The sequence below is a fragment of the Eucalyptus grandis genome, chromosome 10 (genome assembly GCF_016545825.1).
Source record: "Eucalyptus grandis isolate ANBG69807.140 chromosome 10, ASM1654582v1, whole genome shotgun sequence".
Classification (NCBI taxonomy): domain Eukaryota; kingdom Viridiplantae; phylum Streptophyta; class Magnoliopsida; order Myrtales; family Myrtaceae; genus Eucalyptus; species Eucalyptus grandis.
Window position 1 is genome coordinate 30,879,191 of NC_052621.1, and position 22,909 is coordinate 30,902,099.

At 40.6% G+C, this 22,909-nt stretch overlaps 2 protein-coding genes across 3 annotated transcripts; both read left to right on the forward strand.

Annotated features, from left to right (window-relative positions):
• Window positions 1-4,726: 4,726 nt before the first annotated feature.
• On the forward strand, window positions 4,727-5,234 carry LOC104428846 (cold shock protein 1-like). Its single transcript, XM_010041777.2, has one exon. It carries the CDS (start codon window positions 4,755-4,757, stop codon window positions 5,232-5,234), a length of 480 nt encoding a protein of 159 aa, XP_010040079.1. The 5' UTR covers window positions 4,727-4,754.
• Window positions 5,235-18,475: 13,241 nt separating this feature from the next.
• LOC104422759 (serine/threonine-protein kinase/endoribonuclease IRE1b) lies at window positions 18,476-21,551 on the forward strand. Of its 2 annotated transcripts, none has more exons than XM_010035190.3 (4): window positions 18,476-18,707; window positions 20,023-20,184; window positions 20,776-21,085; window positions 21,228-21,551. In XM_010035190.3, exons 1-4 carry the CDS (start codon window positions 18,673-18,675, stop codon window positions 21,363-21,365), a joined length of 645 nt encoding a protein of 214 aa, XP_010033492.2. In that variant the 5' UTR covers window positions 18,476-18,672; the 3' UTR covers window positions 21,366-21,551. The 2 variants fall into 2 exon arrangements, with proteins under 2 accessions (XP_010033492.2, XP_039159062.1); XM_039303128.1 differs by lacking the exon at window positions 18,476-18,707 and adding an exon at window positions 18,741-19,797.
• The last annotated feature ends 1,358 nt before the right edge of the window (window positions 21,552-22,909 follow it).

Here is a 22,909-nt window from a genome sequence, read left to right on the forward strand (position 1 = left end):
ATTATGCAGAGCCACCCCAACGCTGGGACTCCTACTGTCAAAACAGGGCAGACATGGGAACCTCCTCCCCGTGGGTACCTGAAATGCAATATTGACGGATCTTACCACCCAAGAGCTCGAGAAGGGACTATGTCATGTATCAGCAGAAACTTTCAGGGCCTTCTCACTGATGTATACATGGATCGATTCCCTGCAACCTCAGCCTTTCAATCGGAAGTGCAGGCACTCACCCTAACCTTGCATCACCTGCTGCACCTTGGACTGAATACGGCTCCTATTTTGATCGAATTCAACTGCCAGCGCTTGATCGACACTCTCCATGCCACACAGCAACCACCATGGGAAGAATGGGTTCTCTTTACTGAATTGCACACCTTGCTCGGCGTTTACCCTAATTTGCGTCTTCAACATTGCAAAAGGGAAGCGAACAGGGCTGCTGATTGGGCCGCAAAAGCCTATGGTCGGACAGGCCTGGGCCATAACTGGAATGTTTTTCCACCTTTTATGCTTCAAGATCTTGTAATGGCTGATGCCATAATCTCCGGTAATTTTGTTACCGCTGGATGTAATATGCTCACTCTCAGACATAGAGCTGGGAATAGTTAATGCAAATCTTTATATTTCGGACCAAAAAAAAAAAAAATCTCAATATCTAGAGAAACATGTTTAGCCTTGGTAAATCTCAATGGAGTAGGTAACTCTGTCAATTATGAAATAAATATCAATCTACTAGCTAGCAAGTAGTTTACGTATGAAATAATCATTACTCTGTTAACAAGTTTAACTCTAAAGGGGATTAATGCTTAACGCATATTGATTTAGTCCACTACACCTCATGCCGACGGCCCATAAAGAAGCTTCACAATGATTTTCTAATTAAAAAGCAGGTCATTGGCTAAATTTATATGTAAGTTATCAATTTAAGTGATGTCTTGAGTAATTTAACATATTATAAAATTTTCATTCAATGCAGATACCCAAAAAAAAAAAAAAAAAAAAAAGACGTTGCTTTTGAATAAGGTGGCGCATTCTTGCAAAGTGCACTTTTTTTTTCAAATAACAATACGAAATACGAATTCTTTATTTACATATTTTCCCCGAAACATTTACTTAAAAGATTATTTACGATTCAATTTTTTTATTATAGCTAAATTTAATTTGTTAAGATGATTACATGTGTTTTTATTCTAGGATAATTGTTCAAAAAATTCTAAATCCAATTTAGTTATAAATTTTTTAATTGTGTCAATTTAGTTCTAGATATTTTAATGATTTGTCGATTTAGTTATTAACCTTTCAATCGTGTCGATTTGGTCCTAAGCCTTTTGAAAATTTGCCGATTTTGTCCTAAACTTATCATTTGAATAGTTAGCAAAAATGACTATATTGACAAATCATTGAAATGTTGAGAACTGTGTTCTTCAAGGTGCAAGGGCACTTTGCCATAACATTTCAGGGCAGTGGAATGAAAGTTCAATATCAAACCTTGGAGATTATTCTTGGCAATCAAGCTGTTATCTGTTGGAACCTTTAGGGTCATTCTTGTTGCTCTGGACTATATGCACGGTGAATCCAAATTCCCTGTTTTTTAGGACGGATTAAGAAAAATGGCACGTCAACGCATGTAAAGAGTTCGAGGAGCTCAAATCTCTTCTTGAGTCTCTACTCCTGCATTTTGAGTAATTCGACATGGGGTGTCACCATCGGCCTCGAACAAAACAACTAATAATCAGTGAATAGAATGATCTATAGGACTCGAGTGACTTGCTAATCGTAGATACTCGCAAACTGCTCACCACGGAAGCATCATCTAAATAACCATGAACTTCCATACAGCACGGTCGCCTCATCACTGATTTGGAGAAAATCTTGTCAAACACAGGTGCTTCGGATCAAACCATTGGACTCTCGGAATGTTTCATCTAACACGAAAGACGATTCTGATTGATATCAGCGATTGATTCTAATTCCGGATGAATGTCCTCAAATTGTCTTTAGTTCATCACCTAATTTGACAGGACTTCATCAATCAGCAGATAGATCCAAGGTGAAATCGATTCAAAAGCAATATCAAGTGATGAGTTCCCATAATCTTCTACACCAGACATTAAACCTTTATGCAGGTCAAGAGACTTATTAATCAAAGCATACGATCATTGCAATTGCAAGGATTCTCTAGTCATTACCAAGTGAAAAACCACATCATGGTTAATCGAGAGAGTTGTTTGAGGCGAGCAAAGCACCTCTTTCGCACCTTTGCCCGATTAAGATGATAGCCTGAAAAACACGAATCCCAACTGACCATGTTTCTCACTATGCTCACGAACCAGATCGTTTTTGTCACCTCCAAAACCCAAATGAGGGACCAATATACCTTAAAATTGACAATGTTTGGTAGTGGTTTTGCAGAGTCCCAAATCAAGGGAAAAAAAGTCCACATACATGTAAAGAAGAGATTATCCTACGTGTTTTAAAATTAGAGCAAAAATTAATTGGATCTTGCAATTTAAGTACATGCGAAATCTGCTGAAAAAATAAATGAGAAACAATAACAGATACTAAAGTATCAGCACCTACATTTATTGAGAGAGTCAGTAATCAATAATTCACTATAATGAGAAAATCAGATTTACAATCACTTATAAGCTCTCGTGTTTCTTATAGCTATATTATATCCAAGCCCAAAGAAATTACAAATAAGCAACACTAACCGGCGTAGAACTCACAGCACGAATGATCGCCCATGTTCCGTTCTCTTCCGCGGCTTGAAAAAGCAATCGTCTCTTTACGTCCTGTCTTCTTTGAGCGGCTCCTTCGAGTTCACTCTACGGCGCAAATTAGAAACATTAATGTAAAAACCTCTCTTTTACCCTTTTATCTTTTTGGAACCCTATTTGGTCCCATAAATATGTATATATATATATATGTAAGTTCCGATTCCAATTCGGGTCGGGTCTTGCATACCGCCTTAAACTCGAAACAAAATTTAATAATTCTCCTCCTTAATTTGACATTTGAAGTAAATCAAAGTGCTCATTATTTACGCTGCTCTCCCAATATCCCGGTAAGCACTCACTATTTATAGATGGGCTTGAGCTTCACTAAAATAACATACTTAGTCATCATGTTTGTTGGGTTTTCCGTCGTAGCAATCTTCTTCACTCCAACCTTACCCTTTGCCATGACATCCTAGATGAAGTAATACTTTATGTTGATATGATCATTCGCTCATGATAAATCTAACTATATGTCAGGTGTATCTGACATTGGATATCACAATGTATATCTATACTTTTCTAATTTAATCTAAAGTTTGAGAGCAAACTTCTAAGCCATCTACTTCCTTTGCTATGAAGGTTAGTCTCACGTACTTTGCCACGGCATCAAAAGAAACAATATCTTTGCGCCCTGTTTTCTTTGTGCGGCTTATTCGAGTTCATTGTGCGGCGCAAGCTAGAAAGATGAAAGTAAAAGCTTCTCTCTTTTACTTTCTTTTCTTTTTAAAACCCTTGCTGTTCCCACATAAAGCATGTGTATTATTGGAGACGTGGGTCCCCCTCTTTTTTTTTTTTTTTAGCTTCCGTGGGTCCCCCTCTTTGTCTTGTGGTTTTCTTTCTAGTGTGGTCAAATGACATCCGCTCACTCTAGCCAAAAGATAAAGGTTAAATTCTTGATCAGCAAGAATTCGATCAAAAATTCTGATCCACCTCTTCCAATTCTGATCGGGTCTCATAAGAACTTAAACTCGAGACATAATTTAATACTTTAACTAATGAAAAATGAGTTAGTACCAAGTGAATCCTAAATTTAATCGCCCTATGCTTTTTCTTTTCCTCAAATGCTGCTAATGGAAAGAACTTTGTTAGTTCATCCAAGAAATCCATATTTGGCATCAGCATGAGCAATTAAGAAAAACTACTTAGCCAAAATTAGACGAAAAGGAAGAATAGATGAGATGTGTTTATGTGTAATTAGATGAAATGTGTTTCCGTGTGAAATATTTTGTTTCAAGAAATTTATTATTTATTTAATTGGTTAGGAAATATACAAAATATGATTAATACCACGAAAAATAAAAAATGGTAAAAATATGATAAATTTATTCAAAATTAATTTTTTGACCATAAAAAATCTTAACTAGTATATATGTGACAAATTTACTCCAAACTAATCTTTTTACCATAAAAAAATTTCAAATTAGTACGCATGTGATAAATTTACCCCAAATGGCCACAAAAACTCGTAAACTCGTAAATTTGTAACAAATTTAGTCCAAATTAATTTTTGATCGCCAAAAATCTTAAATTTGTATTTATCATTCGTTAAATTGAATTAATATTATAAAAAACTCACAAAACTGGCACAACCATGACAAATGAAGATTAAAATCCTAAATTGATACCTTAGTCAATTGACCAGTGTTATCAAACTCGATAATTTGACAATAAATTTAATAGAAACTAACAAAAGATTAATTTATCAAAAGTGTACTAGTTTGGTGTAAATTTATCAAAGTGTATCAATTTTGAATTTTTGTTAGCCAAAAAAATAAGTTTGGGTAAATCGATTAAAAATGTATCAGTTTAATTTTTTTTTTTTTTTTTTTGGTATTAACACTTCAAAATAAGATAAAAAGGAAGAACCGATCTCTATATAAACCCAAACACAAGCTCGCCTCGTCACTTCTCTCTTTAGAACCCCAACGGGGTGTCTCTCTCTCTCTCTCTCTCTCTGCTGATCCATCCATCAAATGCATGGCGAATCAAGAGATATGCAGCGGCACCGTCCTGTGGTTCAACGACGTCAAAGGCTTCGGCTTCATCAAGCCCAAGGACGGCGGCGAGGTTCTCTTCGTCCGCCAGTCCTCCATCAAGTCTGAAGGCTTCGGTAGCCTCGCGAAGGGCAAGGAGGTCGAGTTCTCAACCGTCACCGAGTCCGCGGGCAAGTCTTCGGCGGCGGTCGACATTAGTGGCCCCAACGGGACCCCGATCAAGGGGGTAACCGAGGACAGCCATGGCAGTGGCGGCCGGAAGGGTGGCGCCAGGTTCAACCGGCATGGCGTCACATGCTATGTTTGCGGCGAGGTAGGACACTTAGCGAGGGATTGTGACCGCGGAAACCTTGGGAGTAGCAGCAGTTCTGAGGGGTGTTTTAACTGCGGCGAGAATGGCCACAAAGCAAGGGATTGTCCGAAGCGTATGAGCCGACTTCGGAGTGCGGTCCTGAAACTTTAAATTCTAGTACCTGTTAACGTATATATGAAAAAATATATTTGAAAAGTCCTTTTACTGTGATTAATTTAAGTTTTCGAATTTAATTTACCCCTGTGGTAAGAATCTTTCTATAAATTGATCTTTATATCCCGAGGATCAAGTATCGAATCCAAGAACCCCGGACAAAATCAAAATGGAAACTTGACATTGACGGCTTCTCTAAGAACCGAACATAGGAACTTTGCTCTGCGAAGATGGCACGAGAGATGAAATGTCATTAATGGATAGAAATCCATACGGGATTTTTCATCACTCAAAAGACTAGAATGAGAAATTTCATGAAGTAAGTAGATCTGTTAGCTGATTCGGAAGATTCTCTCTGAGAGTCTTAAACAATGTACAAAATTCCATGCGAAAAAAACAAAAAAAGGTTTTGTCGGGTTGATTGAGTTTTTGCCTGCACAGGTAGTCCAACCTTATCCAGATACAAAGTTGTTCGCTCGGGAAAGAGGAAGATTGATGAGATTCCATTTCCGTGCTAAAAGTTATGTGAAAGAGATATATTAACAAATTTATAAATAAAATAATCACATCAAAATGGATCTTTCTCAATTAATAAATTTATTATGATAAATATAATCACGTATATTACGTTGTCAAGTGTGAATTGTACAAATTTTTGCTACAAAGTTTTTTTTCGCTATAGTCCTTGAATCGCAGCGTCATTCATCCTTAATTACCTTCTATCACAATTAGCTTATATATCAGGAAGGTTTAATGGATGGAAACAGGGTCGAAAAAGGTTGAAGTTCCGTGTTTATTTTGGTTGGTGGTTAAAGTTTCTGAAAGAACTAGAATCAGCTAGAATTGATAAATTTCGTAAGTTTGAAATGAATTGCAAGATAAACACATATCTGCATAGGCCGTTCTACGTCAGGCAATGAATACACGAGGTGCTCCACTCTTATAAATCAAAATAAGAGGATTATACATCAAGCCTTACATACAATAATTATAAACATATATGAACATAGATGCTATGCTAGCACGACGTTTTACATAAATGGAAGCCACTTCTATGTCCGCAATGAAGAACAGGATCTTGTCAATAATACCTTGGCATCGATAGGATGCCTCCTCATGCGTCAATTCTTCCCATTTTGATGTCTTTTAGAGCCTGGCAGGCAAAATGTCCTTGAACCTAGACGGTGTTGAATTTCACTTTGGTGAATGATAAAAGTAGTCATATCTTCAGTCCCTTGAAATCATGAACGGAGCCGGATAACCAATGCCACCATATGAAGCAGATATTTTGGAGAACTTTTTCCTGTTAGCAACTCTACCTGAGGGAAAAGATTGACAATCCTCTCCTCTCTCGGAGCTCTCCTCTACCGGCTGAGTAGCTATGGCAAACCCTACTCTTCCCTTTATAAACCCTAATTTCCCACCATGATTTAGCCTTCCCATCAACAGAATCCGCAAGTCTTCAGCCGATGAATGTGTTGGAATCCTCACCGAAGCAAATTTAGTCGGTGCCCATACAAGATTTCTTCTCCTCATAAACCCTAATCCCCGATTCCACCTCCCCAGGAACCGCCGCTTTCTTCAGTTCAACGTCCTCGCTGGAATGTACTACGTAGAAAATCCACGACAGCTCTAATCTCGGAGGTAGATAAGGTGGGTTCTCCCTCTCGTCAATCCGGGGAAAGCAATCGATCTGCAGTCAGTAAACCCAGAAGTGTAAGAACAGCGAGGATTATGGCAGAAGAAGAAGGAGCAGTGGGTCGCCTCGCCCATCTATGCAACGAATTAGGTAAGCTAATGTATGAAAACAATATGCAAATTCTTGATGAGGAGATATTGGAGGAAAAAATTCAGGAATGTCGCTCCTCCCTTGTTGGGCAACTATATAAGAACCCTGCCATCAACTTCCAAGCCCTCACAACAGCAATGAAAAAGGCTTGGAGGAATGAAAATGTGAAAGTGAAACCCTTAGAAAATGGGAAAATCAGCTTTGTTTTCAGTAATGAAGGGGCCAAGAACCGTGTATTAGAGGGAGGTCCATGGTCTTTCTCCAACCATTTATTGTTACTAAGGGATTGGGAGCCGGATACCCCCCAAACATTGTTATGAATTTAAAACATGTGCTTCCTGGATGGCTTACCACTGGAATGGAACTCTGAGAGCATGATAAAGAAGATTGCCAGCTCAATGGGGAAGGTTCGGAAGTGAAAACAGATGCAAGAGGTTCTGCTTTTCAGAAAATTGGGAAAGCACAAGTGGAGTTAAATGTGGCGGCTGAATTGTGAGTAGGACAATTGATGTGTCATGGGAATAAGAGAGTGTGGCTGGATTTTAAGTATGAATGATTGCCATTTTTTTGCTATTCATGTGGAAAAATTGGACATTATGCTACTTACTGTCCAAATATACCTTATGATGAAGAGAAATCGCAATTGAGCCGGGGGGTTGCTTTGGTAGCTGGTTGAAAGCTGAAACGTCTATCCATAGCCCATTTTGGAAAGTGTTCTATAATGAAGTAACCCTGACTAAAAATGATGATGAGGCTGTCCCTGAAACTCCTGAGCAACCAAGACAAAGCGAAGTGATGGAGGATGGTCAACTTCGTCCTCCAAACATTACTCAGAATATTGAAAGGGGAGGTCAGGAACAGATGCTATTGGAGACTAATAATAATAGTACACAAGAGATAACTATGTAAAATGCAAGGAAAAGAGCATTAATGATCACCGGGCCGGAGCACTCAAACAATCCAAATTTCCAGCCAGCAATGACCTCAAATAGCACCGGGAAAAAACTCTCTTACAACCAAAAACTCCCTATACTAAGAAATAAAAAAGAACCAGCAATCAGTCAACAACTTCAACACAAGGCTGGTTGGATGAAACTCAACTTATGGACACTCCTATCCAGATGACGGAAGAAGTTACAGCATGGGCTGTGATGGTTAGCCCTAATAAGCCACCAAATGAACCATGAATATCTTGAGTTGGAACTGTCAAGGGTTGGGCATACCCTTGACAGTTCGGGAATTGAGAGCCTTAATGGCTCAATTCAGGCCCTCTTTAGTTTTTCTGATGGAAACTAAAAATAAAATTGAGTTTGTGCAAAGAGTAAAAAAAAAGGCTTCATTTTCAGAGTTGTTTTGTAGTTGATCCTGTGGGTATGGCTGGAGGTTTGGCTATTATGTGGGATGATCGGATTACTCTGGAAGTTGATTCAATGGCTGAAAATTTTATCAATCTGAAATGTGAAGAAGGGGTCAGGGGTAACAAGATGAGGATTACCTTCGTTCATGCTCCATATACATACCCAAAGCGGACTTAAGTTTTCTTAAGCCATGGGGTTGTGCTGCCTATACTCATGAGTCCTCTCACAAGTTTGGGAAATTGGGTCTCAGAGGAAAGAAGAGTATTTTCATAAGATACTCCGAACACTCGAAAGGGTATATGTTCATAGGTGAGCAGGAAAGTGAGAGTATAACTGAATTTGAATCACGGGATGTCACTTTCTTAGAGGATGGATTTCCTAAGAAGGGCGAAATAGGGGAAGATTACTCCTTATTTGAAACCTTGGATCAAGATAATGATATTAGTGGAGTTCGTCCAAGTGAGAGTAATATGAGAAGTGATGAATTGAATTCAACTCATTCTCAATTGCAACCACATGATGAGACGACGTCATCATTATCTAATCCTAGTGGGAGCATAATGGGGAATGATGTGCAAAGTGTACAATCTCCCATACGGCGAACAAGTCACCAAAGTATTCCCCGTCGATGTTTTGACATTGAAGGGAAAACTTTTATAATTGCTCCACAAGATGAGGATGAGCCAAGAAATATTAATGAGGCTCTAAATTGCCATAGTAAGGAAAAATGGATTCATGCAATGGAAGAGGAAATGGAGTCAATGAAGTCAAACCAAGTTTGGGAACTGGTTGATCTTCCAAAAGGACGCAAAGCTATTAGGAACAAGTGGGTTCTCAAAATAAAGCGAAAAGCTGATGGCTCGATAGAAAGGCATAAGGCTCGCCTTGTGGCGAAGGGGTATAATCAATAGGAAGGAATTGATTATGAAGAAACATTTTCTCCTGTAGTGAGATTTATCTCGATTCGCATTATTCTGGCAATAGTGGCTAGTATGGATCTTGAGTTACATCAAATGGATGTAAAGATTGCTTTCCTCAATGGAGAATTAGAGGAAGAAATATATATGGAACAACCTGCTGGTTTCATTAAAGAAGGCCAAGAAGGAAAGGTATGTCGACTTTTGAGATCGATATATGGCCTTAAGCAGTCATCGAGACAATGATATATACGCTTTCATAATGCTATAATGGCATATGACTTTACAATGATAGATGAGGATCATTATGTATATATCAAAAGATCCAAAGATCAATTTGTGATCATATCATTATATGTTGATGATATACTAATTGCCGGAAGTAATATGGAGTTTGTTAACACCGTCAAAAGTTGGTTATCTTCCAACTTTGAGATGAAGGATATGGGTAAGGCTGCATACATTCTTGGAGTTAAGATTTCAAGAGATCGTTTGAAGAGATCGTTATCTCTTTCGCAAGAAACATATATAAATAAGGTTCTTGAACGATTTCGTATGTAATATTGTAAACCCATAGACACTCCTATTGCAAAAGGTGAAGGATTGAGCCATAGATTGTCCAAGGACTCCATAAGAGAAGGAACAAATGAAACATGTTCCTTATGCTAGTGCTGTTGGGAGCTTGATGTACGCTATGATGTGTACAAGACCTAACATATGTTTTGCAGTTGGAATACTGAGTAGATACCAATCCAATCCAGTCCAAAGACATTGGAAGGCCGTTAAAAGAATACCGAGGTATTTGAAGGGAACTGTTGATTACAAGTTGAATTACCAAGGAAATGATTTGCGACTTGAAGGTTATTCAGATGCTGATTGGGGAGGAGATTTAGATGAAAGAAAATCTACCTCTAGATTTGCTTTCTTATTGAACAATGGCGCCATATCATGGAGCAGTAAGAAGCAAACGTGTATAGCCTTATCCACGATGGAAGCTGAGTTCGTGGCATTATCAGTAGCGGTACAAGAAGGAGTTTGGCTTAAGAGATTTTTGGATCATTTAGGTGTTATTGAGAAAGCTGCAAATCCATTATTGGTTAACTGTGATAGCCAAGCAGCTATAGCGTACACCAAAGATCCAAAATATCACGGCAAGACCAAACATATAGATACAAAGTATAACTTTGTCAAATATATGATTGCACGAAAGGATGTGAACTTACGGTACATATCTACGCATAGAATGGTAGCAGATCCTATGACAAAGCCAATACCTAGAGATGTGTTTTGTGGTCATGTAAAATCTCTAGGATTGCATAGAGTCTGATGTACTGGATTGTAATTTCCTTGAGTTGTTCACATTTATGAACTTTTGTTTTTCATTGTTAATGCCTATGAATCTTTGTTTGATCTTTATGCATCTTAACGCTCAGTGCATTACTTTAAGTTGAGAAAGTATGTCGAATAGATATAAGATTGGCCCACTCACATGGGTAATCGCCTCTATTTACTGTGTGATAAATAGAGATGAGACTATTTTTAAGCTTATTATCTAGGTGATAATTGAGAGCTCAAGCTTAAAATATATATGTCGCCTTAACTAAGTGTTAAGATGAGGACATGATATTTACTATGTTCGAAAGTAAAATAACCCACATATTTTACTTTATTTGTCTATGATGCCAGATGTGAGTTCTGATGAATTTTGTGAATGAATAGATATGTGAACTCAAGTTAGACATTAGGTATGTCTGAACTATCATCTGTACGGTATTGAAGGTGTAGACATACGCTCCATGGGAAATGAGTTAATACCGTAATACGTATTTCATACTACGTATGCATGAGACGACTAATAAGAGTGTCAAAAGTTTGATCTAAACTTTTATGCCGTGTGAGACTCTTGAGGAAAAGAGTTCCTCAATTTTTAGTGCCCTCATGACTTTTACTTATTCTCAAGATTTCTATTTAGTGTTTACTATCTTAGGATGTTGCCAATGGTCATGAGTTGATTCGATCTAATTGGACATTTCTAGAAAAGCAAGCTGAACTGAAATTGAGAGTTTGAAGGAAAGATAAAGATCGAATTTGGAGAATCACATTGTAGTTTTGTATTCACTGGTCGGCCAATTATGTCTGTCTTTGGGATAATCATAATTGTGAATGTCATGCCCCGAACCTCGAGCATGCCAACATCCCACCATGGTCATGCAAATGCGACATTCCCAGATAGTGTCGCTGACCCCATTCATTTATTATTGCGCAAGCGGAACGTATTATAAAACCCCTGACAATAAAATATGGGATAGAAAAGCAGGAAATAATTTCACAACCAATCACTTACATAAACCAACGGAGTTACAGACGAAGGCCTACAGCCAAAAGTCTACAAAAGACTGACTCTTAAAAATGAACTGTCCTACGACCTACAAGTCGGACACGCTCTCCAATCCTTATGACTTCACCTCTGCAACTTCTCAAGGCCAACCAAAGCTTTCTGGCCGCTTCGTCCACCGGGGACCTGAAATTTTAATCCCACAACCGGGATGAGACGATGTCTCGGCAAGTTCAACCCCTAAACCCCTATTAGAAAGAAAATACGCCCGGGTGGCCTAGCCACATCACACGTAAGACTTACCTCGCCTCGGCCTTCATCTGCATCCGAGTTAGCACAATTTATATAATTCAACCACGTACAATTATGATAACCAAACAACCATGGCATAATCACATCATCAGAACAATTCAACCACTTGGATCGTCTCAGCGATCAATCGACTCGGCCGATTACATGTCATTCTAGCAAATCAATCATTACTCTCAATCACGGCCCTATAGAAAGGTTTGACAACTAGTGGCAATCACGGCCCCACTCGGCACGACCTTTAATTAGGTGGTCTATCACGGCCTCACTGGGCACGACCTCTAATAGGTGGTCAATCACGGCCTCACTGGGCACGACCTCTCATAGGTGGTCCATCACGGCCTCACTGGGCACGATCTCTCATAAGTGGTTCATCACGGCCCTATTAGGCACAACCTCTCATAGGTGGTCCATCACGGCCCTATTAGGCACGACCTCTCATAGGTGGTCCATCACGGCCTCACTGGGCACGACCTCTAGTAGGTGGTCAATCACGGCCTCATTGGGCACGACCTCTAATAGGTGGTTAATCACGGCCAGTTGCCCATCAATTTCCACACTTAAAATTTTATAAAGAATTCATATTTATCACAATCAACACCTAATTTGCCACATCCATTCATCAAATTCAAATTCTAAATGCACAAAGAATGATCGATGAAATTCTGAGAATTTAGGGCCCCAAAATAATTTTCGAATTTATTAAATAATTAAATTTATTCCGAAAATTAATTAAATAATAATATCCATATTTTTCACAATCCACACTCCATTTATAATATCCAATCATCAATTTCAAAATCCGAATACACAGCGATCGGCACGAAAATTCTAAGTAACCGGGTCAAAAATAATTTTTCCTTTTTTTTAAAATAATAATATTTTAATAATTTCGGATTATAATATAATATTATAATTTCCAGAATTTCAAGCAATTAAATAATTCAAAATTAAAATCCTATTATGTCCCATCAAGGTTTATTATTAAATAAACTCTCTTAGCCTTTAATTAAGCATACTTTAAATTAAACAAACATCTTAATCTAATTCACAATTAAATAAATTAAACTAACCACATAAGCTTAATTAACTTAAGCTAAGCACACCTAAAAAGCATAATTAACCCTCTAAGCGAGGTTTAGTGAGCTAAACTCACCGGATTAGCGAGCCGAGCGGACGAAAACGACAAGGACGATGCGAGGATCGACTTTCCTCAAGGCGGGCCGAGCATCTGGGCTCGGGAAGGCGGGCAAAACGGGCCAAAACTCCGCTGCAATACCCATTTTTGTAGCTACCGATTTGGGGCTGGAGGAGGCGGATCCGGCGCCGGTTCGGGTCGGAAAGGGCAGAGGAGGACCGGCGGTGGCAGCAGCTGGTCTCGGCAGCTGCAGGCGGGACTCCGGCGACCTTGGCGATGGCGAACGGCAGCCGGCGACGCTGGACACAGCTCTGGACGATGGTGGTGACGGGCTAGCGCGGGCGAAGCAGAGCGGAGAAGGCGGTGCGACGACGAGCGGGCACGGCGACGAGCGTGCGGGCGAACGGCGACCGCGACGACGAGCTCCGCGAACGGGCGTGCGAGCGGGCGAAGAGGGCGCGTCGAGCTCGGCTAGCTTCCGGTCGAAGCTCCCCTTCTCTCTTCTCCAAAGTCCCAAGCTTGAAGATGATGTTGATGGGTGCCTTTCCAAGAGCCAATATCCACCCTCCACTTGTCCAAATCTCATTCTCTTTGGCCCAACCATCATGACATCATCCCATGTCATCTTCCACTAACTCATTTCCTCTACAACCTATTTCAATGGGTCCAATTTCATTTTCCGCTAGGGCATAAAACTTTGTGCAACAATTTCTTCAATTCTACTCGATTCTCTTTCAATTGAGTCCAATTAAAGTCCATAAAATTAATCCAATGTTACCACACTTCAATTCACATCTTCACTTGTCCATAGAACCAACTTAAGTCCCAAAAGCGCGACCAAAGGCGGACCTACTAATTTCTCGAGCCAAATTAGCCATTCTCTGATTTAATTTCTGAAAAATTCTGATTACATGAAAAATCTTCCGAATATGAGTTAATATTCCTAAAATGATTTGTGACACACCCATACTTCCAATTTCTAGATTCGATCTCAATTCCATGGTTAATTTCACTTTGGCACGATACTAGCGCGGCCCAACCTACCGGGTAGCCTTTAGGAATTTTCATGCATTTGACTTGTGGTTGATCATCTCAAGCCACAATGTACATCTTTGAAACATTGGCGACTTTCGGTTGTCGGTAATCTCAAGGTTTCAAATACGGACACAGGATACCCAATCGATAGAAAAGTCGGTCCAGTGCCGATCAACCAGAATTGTGCGATCTGGTGGAATCACCCACACCCGATCACATGCCTCTGTCAAGTCGACCTATCTCCGATCTCTAATCGATTTTTAATTGTGCCGTAATGACCCTTGCAGATTATCTCGGTCGAAAGATCGCTTCCTGGTCAAATTCTCGAGTCTGATGCATTAGAAACTCTTAACGGCTTCACCCGATAGACTAGTTTTCACATGAGTGGCCGACTCAAGGAAAAGAACTATATGCGTGCCAACGAAATGCCAGTCTCAATTTATTGAAAATAGAATTGGAAAATCGGGATGTCACAGTGAATACAATATATATATATATATATATATATATATATATATCATTGTTTAAAAGAGATCAAGAGAGATATAAATGTGATCGATCGATCTAGGGTACTGCATACTAAATCTACTCGAGTGTGATGCCTTTATGAGTTGCTATATATTCCTAACGAGATATATAGCAACGAGATCTCAAAGTATGCTTTGTCGCACGGATTATTCACCGGTATGAATGTTGAAGAGAGGTAAAGAGGATCCTGTTCGGCCCACCATGTGCGAGTGGGAGATGATGGTTTTATTAATTATGGTGATGGGCCTAAGTTGGCCCGTCTGCCCATGTTGGGCCTAAAAGCCCGGCCCGCAAGATTAGGGCCATGGATGAAGGGATATGATGAAGGGACACATTTCTTTTTGGATGGGACGTATATAAGGGGAAATAAAGAGGAAGGAACGCACCTTTTGGCATAACGTACGTTCCTCCTCCCTCTCTCCCTCAAAAACATTCCAAAAGAAAGAATAGTGCACAAGAGGCGACACCAATCTTCCCTTCAAGGCAAATTGACGTCATCGGATCGAACATGATTAGTTTCTCTTCCTCATATCGGCGTCGGTGTTTAATTTGTGGCTAACAAGGTACGTTCAATTATGTGATGTGCTTTAGGATCGGTGATGCATGTGTTTTTCCCGAGCTCGTTTTCCGCACAAGTTTAGGGGTTCGATTTAGTGTCGAATCCGGTTTTTGGGAATCCGACAATCCCAACATTCTGCAAACTGTAAATCACCTATTTCGCCATCTTGACTGAACTTCTCAGAAGCAAAACTGTCTATTCTCGTGTAGAATCTCTTTTGCCCTGAATCATCAAGAGCTAGTCCATTTGCATTCGTCCCACCATAAGTTAAGAATACACTTTCTGAGTTTCAAGTTATCCAGTGTCGCCTGCTATGTATACACCGATGTCACTAGATAGCCACTTTATCGGCCGGTGCCAAATGTTCATCTAAATCCAATCAAGTTGTTCCTTTAATATCCACCTAGAAAGAGCCATCACAGATTTCTAAGTGAAAAAACTTGCAGAAAAGGCAATGCATCACTTCAAAAGAAAGAGAAGGCATTCAATTCATCACAGATATCAAACAATTTCTCTCGGAGTTCTTTCATTCCTCTACCCCGTGTCATTGCATTGTCCAAATTCTGGCCTACAAAAGGAGGAGAATTGAATACGATCCCCTTGCTTTAAAAGAAATAATAATAATAATTAGGGACCTAGAATATTTATTTATTTATTTAAAAAAAGCCTTTCTCCATAATTTCATCAACTCACACTTCTCAATCCTGCGAACCTCAAGCAATTGAATACGATCCTCTTGCTCCGTGTTCTCAGCATAAAGTGACCACAAATAAAGACGACCGGCGCTCGGCAAAGCATGAACCAGCATAACAAGTCGGCTAGAAATCGTAAAATCCACAAATCAAAGTGACATCGCGAAGTCGTACATGAAGATTGTCTATGTCGAGAGCGACGTGAGAAGTCACCATAGAGTATTGTTTAAAAAGGGGCAAAAATGAAATTATGTTTGATAAATGAGGGTGGGGCGGAAATTTTGGCACTTTCATTTAATAAAGATAAAATATTCCAAAAATGCTACTTCTTAAGACACCTCCAAACTTCCATTGAGCTTAAAGTCCTTTTGTTGCATTTCCCCAAAACTCTCCCAAAAAAAAAATTGCCAGATAACATTTGCCTTGGGCCGAAGGACTTTAGAGTCCCAAAGAGCTGTTATCAAACGCACCATTAAATCGTGATTTTTCAGGACGAATTTGGAAAATGGGAACATCGACGCATGAAAAGAGTTTGGGGACCTTGTATCGCTTCTTGAGTCTCTCCTCTTGCTTTGCGTTTCGATGAATTCGACATGGTGCGTCACCCTTGGCAAACCGAACAACAAAGAATTAGTGAATAAAATGATCCATAGGCCTCAAGTAACTCTGCTAATGGCAGTTACTGGCAAACTGCTCACCACGGCGACATCATCCAGATAATCACAGACTTCTACACAACACGATCGCCTCATCGCTAATCTAGAGAATCTCGTCGAACACGGGTGCATTGGATCAAACCATTGAACTCTCGGAATGGTTCATCTAGAGCGAAAGATGAGCTTGATTGATATTAGTTGTTGATTCTACTTCCATATGAAAGTCCTGAGATTGACATTATTTCATCACCCAATTTGACAAGACTTCATCAATCAGTGGATAGATTCGAGATGAAACCAATTCAAAAGTAGTTTTAAGTGATAAAGTTCCCATAGTCTTCTCCACCGGCCATCAAATTATTTTGCAGATCAAGAGACCTATTAATCAAAGCATACGCTCATCACAATTGCAATGATTCCCAAGTCATTACCAGGGAAAAACCACATCGCACAATTGATTGAGCGAGTTGCTTGACGCAAAAGGTTTCGTCCCGTTCAAACTTGGGCGATGATTGGCAAAGCGCTTCTTTCGCACCTTTGCCTGACTAAGATGTCGGCCCCCTTGAAAGGCACAAACCCTAACCGACCATGTTTCTCGATGTGCTAACGAACCTGATCGTTTTTGTCACCTCCGAAAACCCAAATGAGGGACCAGCGTACTTTAAAATTGACAACATTAGGTAGAGATTTCACAGTAGAATAGAAATTCCCAGAGACATGTAGATGAAGAGATCATCCTCAATGAGTTAACACCGAATGAAAATCCTAGTTTCGATCACCCTCTACTTTTTATTTTCCTCAAATCCTGCTAATGCTTCATGTTTGTCGGTACACCCAAGAAATCCATTTCTGGCAGGAAATTGAGCAATTTTGTTTTTTTTTTTTCTAAATCTTTTGGGTCGGAATACAAATTTATTGAAATAAAAGTGTTCAAACAAAAGTGCTAACTAAGGCTCCGTTTGGTTCAACTTTGGGGAAATGGCTTTGCATTTCCCCAAGCATCCTTGAGAGAATGAGCATTTTGGGAAGGGAAGTGTGTTTGGAAACTAATTTTTTGTGTATGTTTTGCAAAGCTATTTCAAAGTAAAAAGAAAATGAAAAAAAGAAAAGGGAGGAGGAGATGCAACTGGTGATCGTGGGGGTGCGGGTGGTGGCGGTGGCGGGAGCAGGCTCGCTGAGGTCGCCTCGCGACGCCCGGGTGGCGCCGACCTCGGGCGACGCGCCGACCTCGCGACGCCGCCTAAGGTCCAATGACCCGGGCGTCGCCCGAGGTCGCGCGACCCGGGCGTCCGCCGAGGCCGCGCGACCTAGGCGACGCCGCTGAGGCCGCGCGACCTCGGGCGGCGTCGCCTAGGTCGCTCAACCTCGGCGCGACCCGGGCGTCGCCCGAGGTCGCGCGGCCTCGGCGACGTCGCCCGAGGTCGAGCGACCCAGCGACGCCCCCCGAGGTCGCGGCGGCGCCTAGGTCGCTCGACCCAGGCGATGCCCGAGGTCGCCCGACCTCAGGCCACCTCACCCGAGGTTGCGCGACCTCCGTGCAAGGCATCCCTAAGAACGCTTGGCCGAGCGCCGTCAATCACGAAACTCGGCCGACTCTCGGGCGGGAAGAAGAATGAATGCTGACTCAAGCATTTTGGGACATTGCAAAGCTCGAAAGCTGCCTACCTCAAGACGGGCTACTTTAACGCCACATTCCACCAAGGAAAGATTCAAAAGCTTTGCCAAACACAAAAATTTCCCCCTGTGCGCCAAAGTTCTCCTGAAAGTCCAACCAAACGGGGCCTAAGGTCCAGAGGGGTTGAGGAGGACAAGCTAACCAATTACAGGAAGGCCTTGCAATGGGCTAGCTTTAAGTGTTCGAATGAGCCCATGGAACCTCATGTATAAAAGATAGTACTTCCCACGGAGACCCACCACTTCCGACAGTTTGACAGCACTTCTTCTGGTCGTGAGGAGAGAGAGGGGGAGCGAGAGAGAGAGAGCTTTTCAATAGGGCCTAGGGTTTCGACCTTGACGGCGGAGGCTGCTCTTATGGATTTGTCGAATCCATCAAGGGTTATTATAACCGACGAGTCGGGCGTTTGTTTCGTCGACGAACGACCCGTCAATATTCACTTGCATGGTTCGGTCTCTCGGCGGAATCCAGTGTCTGAGGTAATTCTTCGTTCTCCGACCAAAGCTTCGTTTTTGTCTATTTCATCTCTGAAAATTATTGAGTATTACGTGGGCCGCTTCCGCTAAGGTCATTGGACTCGAAATTCGTTGTCGAAATACAAAATTATACCTCGCCTTCCAAATTGACGAGGGAAGGTGGATCTATTGAGTGGGTACCGTAAGTTTGTAACCGATCCTCGATTCTTGCGAATTTGATGATCGAGGCTAGGGTTAGCAATTGAGGAACTGCTTGTTAGTCAATTAACTTTCTCCTATATTTGATAATTCTTTTATCATTATAGCTAATGGCTTTGGGTATTATGAGTATGGATCTATGAGTAATTAAAATAAGTAGGAGAACGCATTCATATATGACAAAACCTAAAAAATTGGAGAGAAAATGCATTTACAATTTTAAACTTTACGTGCAAAATCCAATCAACTACTAAACCTTTCAATTGAATGCGATAATACTATATCCTTTGAGAAAAAAAAAAAAAAAACACGATTCCCACTTTGATGCACCTGTGGTAACGCATGCCAAAACACCTTACCAGTTTGTAACTCATACCAAATTTTCCATTTGCAGAGCTTTGTGTCTGTGCGCGAATAGATAAATAAGGCATTCACTTGCAAAAAGCAAGAACGATATTACTTGTAACTTTTTGTCTGTGGGAGTCCCTTTTTCCATCTTGCTAGAGCTCTTAGACACGGCTGAGATCGACTCTTTGCCAAATGATCATGTTCATTTGGGCCGAAAGCCCAAATATAAAAGGGGAACGGACTAGGGTAAAAACGAAACCTCAAATATAAAAGGGGAACGTACTAGGGTAAACGACAGCGTAACCCTCTCTTTGCTCCGCCTCCTCCCCCGCCTCGCCCGCCTCCCCCTCCGCTGGTCAAGCTTAAGGTGTTCATCTGGGTCAACGATGTCTTCCAACCCCCAAGACCCCCAGGGTCTGTTATCCTTGGCTGATTCAACTCGGCGGCGGCGGCGGCGGCGGCGTGGCCGTCGGTCGCTCGATCAGAGGCGCAGAACCCCTGCTGACCTTGACGACTGTCTTGAATCTGTTATAAAGCAAAGGCTGAGGTGGGACAATCCTCATCACTGAGCGAGCTTGCTTACTTTTTACTACTTTTGTAGAGATCGGTAGAGATAAGAACCCGTAATAGTTTTCTCCAATGTACTTTTTCTCAATTTCCAATAGGATATGGCTTGTATTTACTTATGTGCCTTTCGAGTGGCCAAAATACTATCTGGTTCAAGATACATTGATGATTTAGGTCATAATTTCTACCTGAATCTATGATACAGCCAGCGAGGTCATGTCGAAGAGGATAACGTGGACCAAATCTTTGCAGAGTTTGATCTTAGAGATGCCTTGATGAATGATCCATCATTCACCGCTCTACTAGACCTAAAAAAGGATGACGTGCACATGAAGCTTCGATGTTTGCTGACTAATCCCAACTTTAGGTGTGAGTCCTGTCATCTTTAATTTGCATCATTGCCATTTTCATTCCGCCGTCTGATATATTGTGTAACCATTGTTAGTGGACTAATTTTCATTTTCCCATCACTCAAATCTCTCAAGTAATAGAGTTAGCCTGAAAGCCATTGAACTTGACTTGAATATCTGTGCTGCTAGTGAGACTGCCTAATGAGCAAAGGTGGAGATATTTTGGCAATTGACAATAGAAGCTGGAGAAAAAGGTTGACCATGTGATAGTCTAAATGTCTTAGACAAATGTCATATTGCAATAGTGGATGATCCTTGTCGGAAGCATGGTTGCTATAAGTTTGTTACCCGTCTAGGAGCATTTAAATATCAGTAACTCCTAGCACAATTCTTGCTATGTATCCACTGAATAGGATTTTGTAATGAAGAAGATAATGAGGTTTTTGCATATGACGCGCTAGCTATAAACCTTGGAGAATATTATCCTCAGTCTCCAAACTAGTCTTTCAATGAGCTAATGCAATTTTAATTATTGTAGAGTTGCCCCAATGTCATATCTGCGATGGTTATGAATTTGGGGAGTTGAATCTTCTTGGCATTGTTTGCAGCTCAGAGGAATTGGAGAAGTATTATCCTCCCATTTGTTGGGATTCAGAAAAGAGTCTGGATTTTTTGTGTTTACTCAGTGAAAGACTATCATGGAGACCTCCAGAGGACAGTCCACAATATCGGGCAGCAGAAAGTCGTCGCCAATCGCTTCGCAGGGAATTGGAGAGCAGGAAGCAACAGATTTTTAATGGGAAATCGATTGACGACATAGATCAGAACCTTACGCAGGAATCCCAGTATGATGATGAATCTGTCAAGGATTTATTGCGCTTTGTGCGAAATAAGTGGTGGCACCGCCTGCAACTTCCGGTAAGAATTTGATGTGATCTTTCTGTGGAATTCAGATGATTTTTGTCGCAGAATGCATGCGAGGCTTCTTAAGTAACTTTGTGTATCTCGGATCGTATGAACTCTTGACTCATCTGTTATTTTGCTTTTCTGGTTCCAACAGGAGCAATTCGTTGGAGGGGATGGCGGGAGGCTCTTCTACGATTACTTACATGGACTATTCCCGGATCTCTTGATGGTGTCGTACAGAGCGGCGTCCGGAATCTGCGCAAAAGAGAGTTGGTTTGCGAATTTCCGTTGAAGTGAAAACCATTCCCGGAGTACCTACTTTCCATGATTCCCTCTTCAATCCAGTCAACTGTGCATTCCACGCTTTTTGTTATATCTATTCGACTCTTTTATTGTATAAATGTATTCTGTTGGATGTATGTATAGTATGGTTGTGATACTGAATTGTTTTATATGTATAAGGCGCGTTGGGTAACCATTCAATTCCCGTGAACAATTTCTGAGTAAAAGAACGCGTTTATTGCACAAAATTTCTGATTTTGGAATAAAAAAAGAATAAAATTTTGTTCCGTTTCGAAAGAAAAAACGCGTTTCTCGATTTTTTCTGATTTTGAAATAAAAAAGAATAAAATCGTTCTAGAATCGCATAAAATTTCTATTTCAATTCTTTTTCAATTACCTTTTTAGATGAGTGTAAATTTGATATTGAATTCTACTTACCAAATATAATTGTATTCTTATGAGTGAAGAAATTATATTATATTTTCAATTTCAAAAGAATTCGAATTTAGAATCCTATTCCATTCTAAAATTCTATCAAATCATGGAAATTTTATTGATTATATTATATTTATATTAAGTAATACAAATATTAACTAATCAAATTTTTTATTAAATAGTAAATAATAATATAATAATATAAATTATAAATATTAATATTAAATAATAAATTAAATACAAGATTAAATATGTATTCTACATATAGTAAAATTTCAATTCCCACTTCAAATTAAATATGTATTCTACATAAATTATTTTATTTTTCCTTTTTTCTTCTTTTCTTTTTTCCTTTCTTGCTCATCTTTTCTTCTTCTTCAAGGTGGCCGGTCGCCGCCTTGGGATGATCGGCGATCGGTTCGAGCCTCGCTCAGCCGGGCGAGCGGCCTAGCGTAGATCCGATGAGGCCGAGCTCGCCTAGCTATCGGCGGAGCTTAGAGGTGGCAACATTGGTCACTTGTTTTTTAAAGAAGTTAGTTAAATAACTAAAGACTTAAGATATATGGGTCTTAAATGGGTTGGATTTAGAACCCATTTTCACCCAAAACCTCACAATCTCTCTCTTCTCACTTTAACTTTACGAAAATCGAAACTATAATTTTTTTTTTTTTTCTTTTCTTTCTTTTTTATTTTTTTTTTTTTATTTTTCTTCCTTCGGTTGTCTAAGACACAAATGACAACAGCTAGGCGAGCCTCGAGCTCGCTAGATCTAGTGAGGAGGAGGCCCCCGCCGACGCCCGGCGAGGCTCGAGCCTCGCCGATTTGGCGAGACTTGAACTCACCGACATCAAGCGAGGCTCGAGCCTCGCCGATCCGGGCGAGACTTGAACTCACCGACATCAAGCGAGGCTCGAGCCTTGCCGATTCGCCGAGGGGTGAGATCGAGCTCGCCAGATCCGGCGAGGCGGAGGCCTCACCGACGTTCCGCAAGGCTCGAGCCTCATCAATCTAGTGAGACTCGGGCTCGCTTGTGGCTGGCCGTTGTCGTGGTCGGCAACCGGCCAAAGAAGTACAAGAACAGAAAAGAAAAACAAAAATTATATTTAAAAAGTTAAAAAA